Source organism: Emys orbicularis, chromosome 14 (genome assembly GCF_028017835.1).
Source record: "Emys orbicularis isolate rEmyOrb1 chromosome 14, rEmyOrb1.hap1, whole genome shotgun sequence".
NCBI classification, from domain to species: Eukaryota; Metazoa; Chordata; order Testudines; family Emydidae; genus Emys; species Emys orbicularis.
In genome coordinates this window covers 36,896,998-36,914,899 of record NC_088696.1, presented here as the reverse complement: position 1 = coordinate 36,914,899, position 17,902 = coordinate 36,896,998, and the positions used below count along the sequence as shown (strand labels likewise).

The 17,902-nt window shown below is 39.6% G+C and overlaps 1 protein-coding gene across 1 annotated transcript in view; it reads right to left on the bottom strand.

Annotated features, from left to right (window-relative positions):
• Positions 1-1,427: 1,427 nt before the first annotated feature.
• Positions 1,428-17,902, bottom strand: part of RSPRY1 (ring finger and SPRY domain containing 1) — a 37,510-nt gene continuing 21,035 nt past the window's right edge. The window contains exons 8-14 of the mRNA XM_065416617.1: positions 17,139-17,254; positions 16,195-16,338; positions 8,217-8,328; positions 6,939-7,041; positions 5,915-6,067; positions 3,430-3,534; positions 1,428-2,464 (exon numbers count right to left, since the gene is read on the bottom strand). Of these exons, the coding sequence (XP_065272689.1) occupies positions 2,368-2,464; positions 3,430-3,534; positions 5,915-6,067; positions 6,939-7,041; positions 8,217-8,328; positions 16,195-16,338; positions 17,139-17,254 (830 nt within the window). The 3' untranslated portion in view covers positions 1,428-2,367. The remainder of the gene's footprint in view (positions 2,465-3,429; positions 3,535-5,914; positions 6,068-6,938; positions 7,042-8,216; positions 8,329-16,194; positions 16,339-17,138; positions 17,255-17,902) is intronic.

Sequence of the window (17,902 nt, the reverse complement as noted above, 5' to 3'; positions counted from 1 at the left end):
AAGGTACTTACCGCGGGTCCACACGCGGCAGGCAGGCTCCCCTGTCGACTCCGCGCACTCCTCTTGCGGAGCAGGAGTACCGGCGTCGACGGCGAGCACTTCCGGGATCGATTTATCGCGTGTAGACAAGACGTGATAAATCGATCCCAGAAGATAGATTGCTTACCGCCGAACCCGGAGGTAAGTATAGACGTACCCTAAGTCTTAAATTCTAGGCTTTTGGGGGGCAACAACTGGGTCTACTTCTGCGTTTGTAGAGCATTCAGCACAAGGAGGCTCAGCTCTGCCTGGGACCTCTCAGTACTATCATAAAAATACATTTTGGAAATTACAAGAAAATCCATGGGGAAGAATGTAAATCCTCAGAATACATGGATCTTCCATTGTGACTATTCCAACCTATAAATCAGGACACAGAGCTCTGAAGGAACTAGCTTTGAGGTGGAAGAGAAGTCACATCACTGTAACTTTAATAAGATGACTAAGAGTTACGCTAGTCTGTATTCAGTCTAGTAAGAAAGAACTATTTGGAAAATTCAGGAGGAAGAAGGGTTTATAACCGATTTCTTCATTTGTGCAAGTGATTGAGAGACTCGTTGAATATCTGCATTTTGGGGGTGAAAGTCACCCTTGGGCAGAGGACCAGCACAAAGAGCTACACAGTACGTAAGTCCAAGCCCTCAAGTGGTGAACAGGCCATTTGCTGGCCATCTGCAGAGGGGTGACTTTCATCACCCTTTGAATTCTTGAAGGCATCACGTGAAAGAATAGCTTCAAGGGTCTGATTCTGTGAGGTGCTCAAGGCTCTCTGCTCTCATTGACAAACAGGAGTTTAAGATGCTCAGCCCGTACAGACAGGCCCCAACTATACTTTGTATTAAATATAATTTACTAGTACACTAAATTTATATAAATTTTTATTTAAATAAAATACATCTTGCAGAACAAGAGCTTACTACAGCAATCTCAGCTATTAAATCTTTGCCAAGAAGTGTGGATTTTTTTGGTCTAAGTTATTGTGTGTGGGTTAGCAAGGCTATTGTACCTCCAAAGAAAAAAGTGTAAAAACTTGGGAGATTCTGGGTGAGGTTCTCAAACTGGCCCAAGTTGGTAAAGTATCATTGACTTCCATGGTGTTACACCAATTTGCACCAGCTGAGGATCTGGCTCAGTTTTACTACATTTATACTTGGACATTGAAACAACCCATCTATCCACAGTTGCCTGCTGAAGTGAATCCTTATTAACTAAGTTTCACAAATTTATGATAACGGGGAGTAAAAAGGAATCACCACTTGACGATGGCAACCAAAAAGAAAGTGTGACCCAAAACCTATACCTGGTGCAGGGGACCGTGTGTGAGGTTCTTAGTGTAGGCGATGTGCATTTGTGGTTAAAGACAAAGTTAAACAGAGCAGGACTGAATGTGCTATTCAAATAACATGTATTCGTTTAAAACAATATTAATACATTTGCTCAGAATTCTTTCCAGACCTTTTGAGAATATAGCTCAATATTTTCAAAATGTACATAACTTTCAAAAAACAATACTGATTAAAAAAAGATGATTGGTGGTACCTTAAAAATACCCAAAATTTCAAACTGTCTCCCGTCCAGCATTACAATTAGTGAAAAGAATAATTTTCAGGAGGAATTCTTACACTAAACATGGGTACTGAAATTGAAGTAATTAGAAACACTACGAATGTGAAAATACCACCAATTTTCCGCAGTTTAAAAAAAGAAATCAGAACGTTCTTTGGAATCACTGAGTTATCAAAAATTGGGATTTTTCTACAGTCTCTGCACCTTCTTTTCAAACCAGTCTGTCTGTGTACAGATTTCAAGTCTTTGAGCAGTTTAATATCCATTGTCGGAAAACAGAGTCTCTGACCAGCAGGAGGCTACATTAAAGACATGTTGGCTTACTTTATTCATGACTTCTGCCAAAAATAAGGACTTTAGAGCATGAGACAGAATGTCCCTGTTTTAGGAGATTTTATGTACTTTGTGTATATTTCCAGTGCAAATTCTTTTTCAGCACTTGTGATAGGTGAGAGAGAAAGAAAAAAAAGAAAAAAGAAAGAAAAAGACAGACAGACAGACAGAGACTCTCCTGTGGTCTTGCTTGGAGATAACCAACAGCCATAAAATGTTGAACTATTATCTATTGTTGAAGCCAGTTCCCCAGCACTGGCAAGTTGGGTTAGTTTATTTAAGATTTCATTTCTAAGATAAACTATGGCGTAGCATGAAATCTGGTCACGGCTATGGTTTTGATGTGCGTATAGATTGGTTAGAGATGCTTGTCCCTTGCAGCATTGGCCGGAATTGATTAGAAATAAGTCCATGATATTTCTCCACGTGTCATGAAATGTGAGAGATCTGTCTGACTCTAGTCTGTATTTCCTGTCGACACAACGGGCAGGTCTCCAGTTGCAAGGCACACTCCATGCACAGGTCACTAAAGAAGAGAAGATCAGTTACAAATCTGAATTTATGCTGATTTTTTTTAAAATAAGAGTAGAATCAACACCATCCAGATGCTAATAAATTCACTCAATACAAAAATGTCATTCAACCACTGTGGAAAAAGGGTCAGCAAGATGGATTTTCCTCAATGTGAAGGTTAGGTACTGTGTCCTCAGCATCCACTAGAGTAAATGGAAGCCCATGAGTCTGAACCCCCTTCCTTGCAGGAGGCAATCAATCTTGCAGGATTTAGGTCTTTAATGCTGCAATTTTTAGTGCAGTCACCCTTTAAATAATCCACAGACCAGGTATGGTTTGGACAATGGCAGTGTCAATAACTAGAGGCGATAGGGAGGTATATTCTGCACACCCACTCAATCCTTTGTCTTTCTGCTAACTGCCAACAAGAATGTCAATTCCAACAGTCATATTATAGTGGTGCTCACAGGTCACTAAGAGCTGGACACTTAACTGCAAACTCATTTCATACAGGCAATTAAAAAACCATCATGGCAATGACATTGTCAGTATTTAACTGTATTTGAACTGGGGACTTGGTAAAAGGATCCAGACTGCATTAAAAATCCAGTCCCATTCTTGATTTTTCTCTAAACAAGATTGTATTTTATTTGGAGCTTTTATACTATACTTATCTCAAGACACTTTCCAGACCAAGGAGTTAAATTTGGTAGTGCAGGAACTGTGAAGACACACAAAAGCAGGTCTATGCTTAGCAACAGCATACACCCACCCCCTTGGATATTACATCTGTTTTGTTGAGGGAGATGTTGGTCAAATGACTAGTGTTTATTTATCCTGTACTCTTTTTCAAATCTTTAAAGGGACAGATCTTTTCGTGCAGGTTGGGTAGTCACCAGAGATGAGCAGAAATCGGACTTTGACTGCATTTTCACACAATGTGGTGCAAACGGACAAGATCTTTGTGTTTAAATTTACCTGTGTCCACACGGTCTGAGTTCTGTGTCTGCTACCTCATCACAGCACAGCGTGCAGCAGTTCTCTCGGATACTCACTTGCTTCAACAAAGCCAGACGTCTATGTCTGAAATAGATGTACAAGAAAAACATTTATCACTAAACTACACTCCTGAGTAATGGATCCAGGCCAATACCACATCTGCAGGTATTTTTCTCCTACACAAATTCTTTACTACTGTTCTTAATTGACAATTAAAAACAAATCAGTAAAAACATTCCTAAACGAACGTAAAATTATTTGGGACAGTCTAACAACCCTATTCTGGCTACGCTGTGGGGAAGGTTGGAAGAGGTGGCTAGACTAGATGACTCAATACATCTTTTTTCCATCTCCAATTCCTGTGACTTCAAAGTGGAACACTTCTAAATTAAAAAACAAAACAAAACACCTCTTATGATTTAGTTTGATTATATACACTGGTATAATAGGAATGTTTTTAAAAAAAATTCTCAATATGCACAAAGTCTCAGAAACCATACAATACTGTAAAATTGTTTACAAGAATATAGATACAAGAGAGGGACGACAATCCAACATATCAACCAACACAAGAAGAGGAAAAAAAGGCCAGGATGGAGAGGAGAATGTATGGTGTGTTAGTATAAAGGAAATGCTGAAGGAACTGAGTTAATAAAAACTTTACTCCATATGTTTGGATTCTAACAATGGAATTAGAGTCTCAACTGACACCAATACCAAGTTTCAGAGTAGCAGCCGTGTTAGTCTGTATCCGCAAAAAGAACAGGAGTACTTGTGGCACCTTAGAGACTAACAAATTTATTAGAGCATAAGCTTTCGCTTATGCTCTAATAAATTTGTTAGTCTCTAAGGTGCCACAAGTACTCCTGTTCTTTTTACCAATACCAAGGAATTTCAGGTGAGAAAAATCGATGAAAGAAGTGATAGCATTAGCTGCTGTCCAGAAGAACTGCACTAAGTAGTTGGAGGGACCTTTTACATTAGATTAAAAATGAGGAGATTTAGTATGTCATTTTCTTGATAAGTTTTGAATGAACACAGGGAGGAGGCTGAAATAAGGAAACAGTCAAAGAGTGTAGGGTAAACAGTGCAGCCACATCTCTAAACACTAACAGTCACCAGTGTTAATATAGAAAGGTGCCGGAGAAAAAGCATCAGAACTTTCACGGATGAAAGAAAATAATTCCTTCCAATACCCAAGAAATGATAAAACGTCAGCCCTGCTCCTTCAGTGGGGCTACTAGCACTCTGCACTCCTGTGAATTCAGTGGAACTCTGTGTGGATAGACGGCACCAATGGAGGTTCAGTCCCTTGATTTTTTTCGCCCACTCTCAGCATTTGTGGGACTTTGGATACCCCCCAGAAGGAGCGTGAACTGAACTGAGAGCGCAGCTCAGCTGGAGAGCAGGGGTCAGTTGGGGCTCGCCAGGAGGTGAAACGTCTTCAGGGCACTGTGATAGGCCCTATTGAATTGTGTACCCCCGGAAGGGGGTTGGTTGTACACATGCAGACTGCGTGATTCGGCTGAGTCAACAAAGAGCCACCTGACGAGGGCGGTAGCCGGTGGGAGGCACTGCGAGCAGTGCAAAGCTGAAAGAAGTGCAAGCACAGGCACACCAGATAGGAAGTGCTCGTGAGAGGCAAGTGGCCCAGTCACAATAACTATCTTTAGGCATCAAAGTTTAAAAATTTGGGTTTTACCCCAGGTTACATGGTGAGTTAGTGGCAAAGCAGGGCCACTGGTTCCCAGCACTGTGCTCTCCTGCACTGGATCACACTTTTACTGATTGCCTAAAGCTAGAATTGAAAAATTTTCCTTTTTGCAGAAATGCAAAATTTATGCTGATTTTATCCGAGTAGAAGTTCTGAGCATAAATTAAGCCAAAAGGTCTTAAACTGTTCATAAATCGGGGAATTGCCAGTCCACTCCAACATCTCTCCTTGGCAGCATCTTTCATAGTAAGGAAGTATTTTTATTGAGATTAGGAGAAGAGAACAATCACTTCAGGCTTTACAATTGCTTGCAAAGTGCTTCTACACGGCCAATGTCACAAATGAGGTCACTTTTAAACAAGACACCAATTTTAATTAAGATCATTTTTCTTCAATTAACTTCACAGTTTATACATAGCAGGAAGTGCTTTTTTCTATGTGTATTTTAAACACTGTGCTAGGTAAAATCAGTTTAATTTTAAAACTGCACCGGCAGTGTAGTTTAATGAGTACAGAAGGAAGATGGACATAATTTAGCATGTGCTTAAGTGCTTTGTTGAAGTGGAGCCTGAAGTCTAGTCCTTACGTGAAAGGGACATGCTAATCACGTGCTGAACTGATCACAAAGTTATTTATGTTCTAGGAGACTACAATGTTAGACCATTTACACCAGAAATTTGACATATCCTGTTCAAACCTATACATTTGTATATTGTATGAATGTGGCATAACCAGGCAGAAAGAGATTACCTTGGTAAAATTATTTTCTCCTCTGCTGTCAGGAAGGCGTAATCATTAAAGGTGCTAAATTTGATTGAAGGTGAATACTTGAAAGGTTTTGCTCCAAAATTGAACTCACATTGTTGATAGGACATGAAACTAGCTGCAGCAAAAAAGCCAGATCTGCAATTTGAAGGACAGCATGAACAACAGAAAGCAATAGTACAGACAGAGCATGCTGGACATACTCATTGGACCAGAATCTATCCCACCCTGGAACAAGACTCCCAATACTATAATTCAGCCAGTTATTTGGGAGAGAAACTCCAGGGCACCTGATTTTAGCAGCACATATTTTCCTTGAGTCTTCGTTTCCGAATTTAATTAAGATATGTGAACCAAGACCATTGCCACTGTCTGCCAGAGCCTCTACTGGCTACAAACAGGATAAGTTGCATCTATGTGGAAGGCAAACACATGCACCTGAGTGGGTGACAACACTATTCTCCATCCAACTCAGTAGGAATAACTGTTTTGTCCAAAATGGGGCTGTCTGTTGCTGTTTGGGGAACAGGTTCAAGTGCAAAGGATTCAACATCGCCACCCCATCTTTCCCTTATTTGCCTAGGCACAAAACGTGGGGAGCCCTGAGTAAATTATGAGCATGCAAAAAGTTCATACATTTGAAGCAACAAGAACAAGGTTTTGTTATTTTATCTCCCAGAGAACCCAAATCCTCAATATTATATAGCAAGTGTTCCGTAAGTTGCTAAAATTGCACTACAGAAAGCGGTATTAAACTTAGGCTAAAGAATGTGTTTCCTCTGGCCCTTAAATCCATTTGTAAATTCACACTAATGTCATTGATTTTTAACTGTTATCAGTATTTTCAATAGGGAGGTCCGCTTAAAAGCAATAGCATCTATGACTGGTAAATATTGGTTTACTGTCAAACTAAACCCAGAATTTTAATTTTTTTTTCTTTTAACTAATGAGAACCATTATACATATTGCACTTTAATTCTTGTCTCTGTCAACATGAAAATATACTTACACAGCAGATGAAAACACTTGCTTCTCAGCGGGAAGCTGGTTCCCATTTAAATAGAAGATCATTTGCTTTTCTTGCAAATCGAGTAAAAATCCTATTGTGTCTCCTTATGTGCAAAACCAAAAATATTTTAAGATTAAGTTTCAGATATTTATGGCATTCAACGAACAAACCAAATATGATTGGGAGTTGGAGGTGCTGATTGTTGAGGAAAGGTTAAGACGCTGACTGTGAATAGCTTGGCTAAGGAGTGACTAATAGGGAACAACCTACCTCTATTTGAATAAGCACTAAGGAGGGAGAAGAGTTATTTACCACAATAAAAAGGGTATAATTAGGAGGAAATTGGATGAAATTAAGGAAAGGAAGATTTTAGGTTGATTTGCACACAGACAGCTACATTTAAGGAATATTAACACTGCTAAGTTAAATATTCAAAAGTTAGCAAATGCAGGCTTTAGGGTCGCCTCTTTCCATTCCCTCCCCAGGATGGAACATGCCCAATGCAGACAATCTTCAAGAAATTAAGCTGCTAAAAATCTAAAGAAGTCTCTACAGAGCATGTGTAAACTGAGGTATTTTAAAGATTTTACAAGTTGGGAAAATTTGGGTTGATTTTCGTGTGGATTACAGGCACATCCCTAAAAAAAAAAAGAAAGAAAAGAAAAAAGGCCGCCCTCCTCCCAAATTTCAAGTTCCTACTCCAAAGAAAGGGGGCACTATAGCTTCTCAAAGCAAAGATTGCCAGAATTTCCTCTTTTTTATATACAGGGGCCAAACAATGTATTTCCCAAATCCTGTTCTCAGAAACAGCCAAACCATTTTTGCTGAAGACAGACACATCAGCCTGAGGTAAACACCTTGCATGGAAAATTTCCGCCCCAATGACTTAAGTTTGGCCAAGTTATAAGCAACTGAAAACAGGATCTTATAAAAGGAAGTATCAGGCAACATTAAGCTAAGGTGGCGCTATCAGCACTGCCTCTAATAACCGATGGTGGTGGTTGGGATTCCCTAAAGTGAGACCTGTTCAGCTGTGGAATGTCTCCATGAGAAGTGGTGGACAGTTTCACATGACATTTAAGAAACCAAACAGAACACCAGTAAGCGTACAGTAATTAACAATCCTGTAATGGCAAGAAGTTGGCTAGATGACCTCGTCTTCAGAGTCTCTGACACTGTTAATAAACTCCAAATACAGGCTATTCCTCCTGTGAGTATTCTAAAAAAGCTCTCTGGAGAAAGCAGGCTAGGATAACTGCCACAAGATGAAGAAAATACCTTCTTTCCAACAGGGATGGGAATGTGGTTTACTTCTGGCATTATACCAAATCAGCTGCCGGCAGCCATCATATGCACAGGAGTACTCGTCGTCCCCAATACCGTAACCTTCCTTTAGAGAAACAAAGCACAGCAATTTAATCTGCAGTCACTCCTGTTCGGTGGGAAAGGGCTGGAGGTCTATTTTTACATAACCAAACCATTCATTCTAAGAAGTTCAATTTTCTTATATTCTATTTTCTCTCTCACACTTACACCCACACCCCCCTCATTCGGTATCACTTCCTTACTCTTCTTTCGACCTAAAAATGCGTCAGAACTACACAGCTCTTCTTATGAAGGCATATTTACTTTTTTCTCCTCCAAAATCCTTTGGAAGAGAGACTTTCAAGGTCAAATGGATTTTACTCCTTTAAATAAAAAAAATTAGGAGTGACTTTAATGCTCATGAAAGATGAAGGTCTAATAGCATTAACTGAACCAGGCTTAGAAAGAGTAGAGGTACCAGGTGAGCTTCCTCTCAGGCAGCTCTGACCATGCACCTCATTTCTGATCTATGTTCACCAGACAGAATGACTCAATATTAAGAATCAGGGCATTTACTGGGTAACCTAGCATGACCGAGGTGTTTGCAACGTTCCACACAATTGTTGTATTATTGTGTACCCAGGTGTTACAATGTTTTCAATGTGTCAGAGGGAGTATGGTCTGGTGGATAGTGCCCAAGACGGCAAGTCAGGAGTTATGGGGTTTATTTGTGACTCTGCCAGCAACTTGTTGGGAGACACTGGGCAAGTCACTGAACCTCTGTGCCTCAGGTCCTCCACACTTGTTAAATAGGGATAAAGCTTGCCTACCTCCCAGGGGTGTTGTAAGGATTAGTGTCTGCCAAGTGCTTTGAGCTCCCTGAATGAAAGGGACTATACATTTTATATGTTAATTAATATCCGATGTATTATCTTTACAACAAACCTAGGTATCTAAACAGCAACATTTTACTTGTTTTCTCCACAATGCCACCGCTCATCTAACCGAAGCTACTCTCAAACTCAAGAGCTGACAAAACTTGAGACAATGACAAGTTATATTAGTTATTTTCAAATAAAAGGAAGTGGCTGCCAGCACCAAGACTGTGGGAAAAACAACGCCCTCTGTTGCCCCCCTGCCCCCACTAACAAATCCAAAGACTGTACTATAAAAAGCTTCCCACAGACTCCTCACTAAACCCATTTGGGGGCAAGCAGTAACTGAACACAATATCCCTCAATGTACTAGAAAGCCACCTCTCCTCAGTGACGAGGAGGAACCAATTAGCAGTATAGAAGAAGAGACGAGTTTCTGCTTGCTCTGTGGGATTTGATAATGGCAGAGATGCCCGTACTCCTCCAACAATGCAAGTCTCACAGCTCCCAAATTATAGCTAAATTCAGTCAATTTTCAAGTGTTAACGAGATAAATGGCCCCAAATACATTACAAATGAACTTGCTCAACTTGACAAACATTAGTCCAGTTGAGATGTCGGAAGTACAGGCTTCAATCAAAAATCTGAAAAATAAAGCAGCGAGAGATGATCAAATTACAGCAGAAATGCTTAAAATACTTGATACCAGCATCCTAACAAAACAGAGAGAGCTGCTTAATGAAGTTTCGGAAAAAGAGAACCCCCCCCCTCACCAAGAGAAACATGGAATAATTGTCAGAATATTCCAAAAGGATTAATTTTACTGACGGTAACAACTGGAGAGGAGTTACACTCCTCTCTGTTGTAGGGAAAGCCTTGTGCAGTGTGATACTAAATTGGATGAAAGCGGCCGTGGATGCAAAGCTTAGAGAAGAACAGGCTGGATTCAAGCCCAAGAGATCCTGTGTAAGTCAGATATTCACACCAAGGACCACGGAAGAATATCTAAAAGGGGAAGCTCCCTTCTTCATCAATTTAATTGATTTTCGAGAAGCATTTGATAACCTGCACTAACATACATTGTGGAACATTGTTCAGTCCTATAGAATCCCAGCTAACGTCATCAAGACCATGTAGAGATGTGAAGTGCTCTATAAAGGTGAGCAATCAGACAGAGTAGTTCACTGTTGACATGAGTGAAACAGGGCTGCATTGTATCTCCACTGTTTGCCGTAGACTGGATAACAAAGAAGTGTATTAACAAACACAAACACGGGTACAGCATGGCTAGATGGCTAATGCCTACACGACCTTGACGATATTGTGGTACTGAGCAGCACCCCCAAAAAGTTACAAATAAAGAGACAACTTGGCAAAAATAGCAAGCCAAGCATGGCTCAAAATTAGTTATGCTAAAACAAATATCCTTGAAAGCCAGATGTCAAATGGTAACATCACAACAGAAGTCAAAAACAGGGCGGATAAAAATCAAAGGATTTAAAATCGGATTTTTTTGATAAAATTCTTTGAGGAAAAAACCTATCTAAAGATAGTTTTAATTAAGATACATGATAGCTCAAAGATAGGGATTATAAATTCTAATTCTATAGTATGAGACAATATATTCATGTAATGTCTAAGAAAAGTTTTGTAAATTAGTTCCAATAGTTCATGATTAGGGACCCAATTTTATGCGGTTCCAGGGGGTTCTGTTTAGATTTACGTTAATCTTTCTATCTACCCAATCAGTGCTCAGTCTAGAAGATACCATCAGAGAGGATTAGTTTTGCAGTTCTCAGATTGTGGATTCGTGTCTCCAGAGATAATAGGCTTGTTAACAGCAAAAATGTTTTTAAATACACCTCTACCCCGATATAACGCGACCCGATATAACACAAATTCGGATATAACGCGGTAAAGCAGTGCTCCGGGGGGGGGGGGGGGGGGGGGGCGGGGCTGCGCACTCCAGCAGATCAAAGCAAGTTCGATATAACGCGGTTTCACCTATAACGCAGTAAGATTTTTTGGCTCCCAAGGACAGCGTTATATCGGGGTAGAGGTGTACATACATACATACTATATAGAGGTGAGAAATAACCCTATTGTCCCTCTGCAAATTTGTGTACACAGAGTCAATCCCTTACCTCTCTCTGAAAGTGCAAAGTTTCAAAAAGTTCAATGAATAGAAGATTGTTGGGAGTGGAATAGATCTGGACAAGGAGAAGAAGTCTGGAGATCAATGCGAGAAGGGAAGGACATGCAGTAGAAACTATTTGAGCAGCATATTCCAGAAGTCTTGAGGTCTTTCTGAGTGTAGCCTTCATTGATTTGAGATCTACCATAGCATTTTCTCACTAGAAGGAAAAACCTATAATGGCAGCAGGCTGTAAAAGAGACCCAGTTTGGGAATAAGAACCATTCAAGAAATATATGTTTGTTGATGATATTTTAAAGAAAGTCACACCAGTGAACTGCTGGGTCACTTAAGCACTTGGATTCAGAGACTGTTGAAGTGATCATCTCACTTTTAACAGCAGTAGCTTCTTCTGCCGGTGTAGAAAGAATATTTTCTTCCTTTGGACTAATTCATTCCAAATTGAGAAATTGTTTGGGACCTGAAAAAGTAGGAAAGCTTGTTTTTCTTTTCCAGATTATGAACAAACAGGAAAAGGAAGGTGAAGATGACTGAGTTAGCTGCAGAAGCCAATATTTTAAGTTTCTCATGTTGACCTGGCTGACAGTAGATTTTTTTTTTTTTTTTTTTTTTTTTTAAATATTTCATTTATATGGGGGGGAGGGATAGCTCAGTGGTTTGAGCATTGGCCTGCTAAACCCAGGGTTGTGAGTTCAATCCCTGAGGGGGCCACTTAGGGAACTTGGGCAAAAATCAGTACTTGGTCCTAGCAGTGAAGGAAGGGAGCTGGACTCGATGACCTTTCGGGGTCCCTTCCAGTTCTATGAGATAATAACATATGGAGATAAAACTATTTTTAGTTAAAAACAATTTTAAGAAAAACAATCCTGATTTTAAAAATCTTGAATATTTAACTAAAACAAGCATATGCATTTTTGAATTTGTTAAAATATTATATGTTTGCTGTTGAAGAAAAAAATCCAGAATACATAACGTTGTTGTTTTAGTTAAATAAAACAATTTAAATATCGGTCTGGTGATGTTCTCCTCCTAATACAGCATGGCAAGAAAATCCTCCAAATATTAATGATTAACCTGTTGAATTGGAGATATTTATGAAGTCATTGGGAGGTGAACTATCTGCTTCAATTACCTTTGATAAATGAAATGACCAATCATTCATTTTCTGATATAGCTCTAAAAACTAATCTGAAAAGTTTTCAAAATAAATCACTTTAAAAATGTATAGTGTGTACCTTCTAAAAATGAAACCTACATCTATCTCTGGAAGTTGTGAAGAATATGTATTAAGGTTATAACAACCAACAAAAATGCACTTTTATGTAGAAATCCATGATTAAATTGAGTCTTCCTGACTAGTGATTTAAATCAAATCCACCCTGGTCAAAAATATCAGGAAGAGCAACTCATCTACTGGGTAGTACCATATTAGTTAACGGATACCTCAAGAAGGAAGTGACATCAAGGATACGAAAGACATCCACAGTATTTAGTAAACTTAACAACGTATGGCAATCAAAGATATTCAGCACCAGAACAAAACTGACAATTTTCAATTCAAACGTAATCTTGGTGCTAACATAGGGCTGCAAGAACTGGAGATCTGCTAAAAGGTTAGAAAACTAGATGCATTCAAAAGTAAGTGCCTACGAAAGATTCTGGACATAGGTTGGAAAGACTTCATCACCAGCGAAGAAAAGTCACCAACCAGGAGCTCATTGCTCCGGAATCAGAAGGCACTGCTGGACATATTTGGGGCATGTACTTTGGATGCCAATGCACAGACTCCAACACGAAACTGTCAAATGGAGACCAAATGGTGTGAAGACGTGACGGCACCCGTGAGACTTCTTAAGAACCCCCCTTAGCAGGGAGGGTAGACTAGTCCATCTCAACAACACAGAGCCAACAGAAGCAGCAGCAAATGACAGACAGGAATAGAAGAGACTGGTTTCCGCCCTGTGCACCAACATTGGTGCAGGAAGGATGTAAAAAGCACGTTCCACGTACATGAAGAGCATGTGACTACCTGATAAGCCTGGCTGGCATAATTTGAGGTGAAGATGGTGGGGAGGGTTTTTTTTTTATTATTATTATTAATATAAATAAACACACAACCCTAACCCCCATTTCTAAGATAAATTAAAATCTGCTAAACAGAAAATACCAGAAATATCCAATCAAGGGAAAAATAAAGTGTAGTAAAGCAAACTTCTAACCCTTAAATAGAGACATTATCTCAATTCTCCCTACTTAGAGATTCCTCACAGGAAGCACATCAGACAGAAAAAAAACCAACCCCCAAACTGTCAAGCTACTTATGGTGAGTGGGAAAAATCTTTTAAGCCTCTTATAGTTTAAGGGCTGGTGGGTTGCTGTTCCATTTCACAAACGGTTTCCATTACAGTCAGTGTTGACAACTTCTGGTATTCAAGACAGGCTTGCAATTTTTTACATTTCTTTTGCAATACTGTGCAGTAGGAAAGGGGCCATATTTAGAGATGATGTAATCAGATGTGTAAATTATATGCCAGCAAGGGGAAGTAACTTACATGAATGAATGTAAGGGAGAGGATACCAGGAAGAGTAACTAATGGGGGCAGGGAATCTACTTTATCTTATTCCTTCTTACACCGTCCTGTTAGCTGCTTTTCTCGCTATATCCTTCTCTTCCATTCCCTTGGCACTTACCAACCTATGTTCATCAACACCAACATCTACATCACATCACAGTATTTGGTCTATGATGTACATCAGGTTTTGGAATGATTTTTTTTCTACAAAAGCTGGAACTGAGCAGTTTTAACTCTGGTCATTCTTGTATTATAACATAAAAAAACAAAACAAAACTCCACACAATCTGCCCCCTTATCTTAAAGTATTAAGACGACCAGAAAAATGACTATGGTAATATGAAAATTTTCACAAATTTCAGGATTCTGACTGGATAGCAAGCAGATCTGTTGCCTGCTGACTTTACCAAGGAATGAGTGTCTACTACTTGATGCGCCTGTTAGCTCTGCAGAGCCAACGCAATAGAGGAGACCTGGAGTATTTTTCTGGCTCGTGCACAAAAAGAATGGTCAACTAAGGACTTTACCCTGTTCCCACTCAAGTCAATGGTAAAATGCTAATTGGCCTCAGAGGCAACAGGATAGGCCTATACATTTCCATTGCAGAACTATTAATAGTGATTATGGGCAAGCCAGAAAGTTGGATTTTCAGATGCCGGGTGAGGTTGCAAAGGTAACAATTATAAAAGCCATCCTTATTTGTAAACGGAACACACTTGCTATGAAAAGCGTTGTGACAGATTCCATTAAAAAAGAAAAAGGCAGAATAGAAGGAACTTTAACAGTAGTGTTCAGGTGGAGAATACAAATCAGGCAACTCTGAAAACAAGGCTTCCATGGCAACCTTTACACTACCCCCATCTTGCCTGAGTACACCTGAGTTTACAACAGCCTGAAAATTTACAAACCAAGATACACACACAAAACACTACACACAAAACCAACCAAAAACAAAAAAGCCACATCACAAAGGTATTTGCCTTTACTGTGAAGACACAATGGCCTTTTCTGTGAAGATCATGAGAAGAAAAAAAACCAAAAAAACCTGTTATTCCCCCATAAAACTTGTCACAGGTAAAAAGAATTTTGCAAGGCAGATTGAGTAACTAGATGTGACTGGCAAGGCACCTGCTTGAAATGAAGAATGAAACCACCAGTACTTAATGCTAATGATGTCACCAAGTGACATTTATTGCTGTTCTGTGCTACTCTCAATCTGTGCCTCAGGTAGATTTCGTGTCTGTATGAATTTATTTTTGGAGGGCAGGGAAAGAACATTTGGCATGCTATTTCCACATATGTACTCTTTCCATCAGAAATTAGTCTTTCCTGCCATAAACAGGGAGAGCTTCCAATTCCTTGCCAGACTGGAAAATGAAGTGTTAGCATTTCAGAACAGGCCAGGTGCTATTTGCTCCTCTCTAGTAAAAGAACAGGCAAACTCTTTATATTGGCATTGTTCACTAGGATTCATCCAGGTAGGGAAATGGAAAAAAAATCCTACTCACGTTTCTGTTATCATTTGAACTAGCCCATGATCACAGACTTTGACCAGTTAATGCATGCAACTGCAGAGTATTTTTTAAAAAGTGACATACATACAAGCACTAGGAACTTGTTGTGTCAAATACTAACTGAACAGAGCAAGTGTGAGCAAACAGAACACACCAGAGGGAGCTTATGGAAGGGGTCTTGAGAAAGACAAAGTTAGATTGGCAAAATAGTTTAATATGCAATCCAGTTTAATACTTGCTTTCTTGACTAAAAATACAACAGTATGATTACCATCCCCACATTCAAAGATATTAAACTATCCAGAGCAGACGGTTTCATGTAGATTAGAGGCCATTTAATTTCTAGTCACCAAGTTTGTGAAATAGGAGAAAAAAGTAAGAAAAACCACCTGACGGCCTAAGTCAAATGAGTGAATAGCATATCAGCTCTTAGTAAGCAGGCGATCACTTCACAAAAACACAGTTGGCAGTAACTGACACCCTTATTTGCAGTTGGAGCAGAGGCCAAGAGTGGAATGGGTCATAAAAATTGAACTACCTTCCTACTGCTCCAGATCAGGGTTGAGGCATGCAACTGTGGGTGAGAAAAGTTCTCGCTACTAATGACCGTGCTGTACTTTTGGAGATAAATGTCACTCCAGCACCTTTCAGGAGTTCTAAATTCACTAACTGTAACAACGCAAATGTATGGAAAAAAAATAAGAGGAAGAGGCAATGCATATAAAATATGGACAATTATTTCAATAGGCTATAAAATGCCATTTGTATAGGCACTGTAAGTAAAAAAAACCCTAATATTTAGAGTATCAGCTGTGTGACCTCACATGTACTCACATGATTGAGAAACTTGCTGTCTTTGGTGGCCCATCCTATCTGCATCACTCCTGAAGTAATTACTGTGACTTCATAGTACCAAACCCCAGAATCAACGCAGAACGTACATCGAACACTTTCAAAAGAGGAGGCATCGCATCGAGCCTGAAAAATCAAAGTGGAAAATATATTAGTTGTAATTAGCTGGCAGTCACAAAGAATTCTGTCTGGTAGATTTGATAAGTGCCTTACAAGTAAAATTGTAAAAGCACTTAAATTTCCAAACACAATGCAACCCCCTTCACAACAGCAAAGGCTATCTACCTGATAGAATCTCAGTAAAACTGAACCAAGTTGAATGTAGGTCAGAGAAGAGCAACAGAAGTGATCAGAGGGCTAGTGGAACGGATTCCAAGATTAAAGGTTAAAAAAAATGACCAAGTGAGGAATGATCTAGAACTATCGGATAGGTATAAACATCAAGGAGGGACAGGAATTTAGTGCTCTAGGAATATATCACTAGCAGTCATGGAACAAAATTAAGAAAAAGAACATTTTGGCTGAATTTCCTGATGGTGAGAGGTACTTTCTCTAAGGAAATGGAATCCCTGTTGCTTTGGGCTTTTAAGATTAGACAGGACAATAGAAAAAACAACAATAGAACAAACAAACAAAAATCTACTGTAGGGAACAGTTCTGCACTACATGGGAGAAGGACCAGATGGATCTAAAGAGGGGGTGAAGTTTTACAGTGGTCATTTCTTGTACTAAAAGCAGGTTAGAGACATTACAGTCCACTGCCAAAACAGAATTCCTTCACTAGTTTTGTAGAGAGCTCAGAAATACAGACTTGTTGATTCTTTGAAGGGTAAAAAAATGGGAACAAAAAGTGAACTGAAATGGTGATCTCCTGTAGCTTTCTTCAAAACAGAATTCTACACTGAAATAATCAAATGACATCCTACCTCCAGTCCACGTGGTGAGATCTTAAGGTATTCGCTGACATCGTTACTATTCAGCATGGCCTTAATATTGGTCAAGTCACCTTTCTCATATGTAAACTGTCTGCCTTCTTTCAAAACTGCAGAAAAAAATTCAATAAAGTGCTATTGCAGGAACAAGTCCAACGAGATTATTTCAATAAATACAAATCTACACAAACACACACACACACACACACACACACACGCAGGATCCAATTCAGACTTGGCATACTTTAAAGCAACACAGGCATTATGCATACTTGAATGCAATATTATTTCTTTACGTGGCACCCAATGTTTGTTAGAACTATATCCAGAAGCAGGGCATGTCCTGCTTTGAGCACACCTCGACCTCGATAGAACGCTGTCCTCGGGAGCCAAAAAATCTTGCCACGTTATAGGTGAAACCATGTTATATTGAACTTGCTTTGATCCGCCGAAGTGTGCAGCCCCGCCCCCCCGGAGCACTGCTTTACCGCATTATATCCGAATTCCATGTTATATCAGGTTGCGTTATATCGAGGTAGCGGTGTATTTGAAAAGCACCTAAGGGCTAATTGTGCCTCTCAAGGAACTATGAGTAAGCATTAAGGGCATCAGAATACATACCAAGATGCGATTCCTTCAGGACACACAAGACACCACCCTGACGGTTAACATGGGTGGAATTTTACTGTGGGAGGAATGGTGCCAGAGCAATAGTGAAAACTCTAAACTTGCTGCTGTCAGCTATTAGGCTAGGTTTA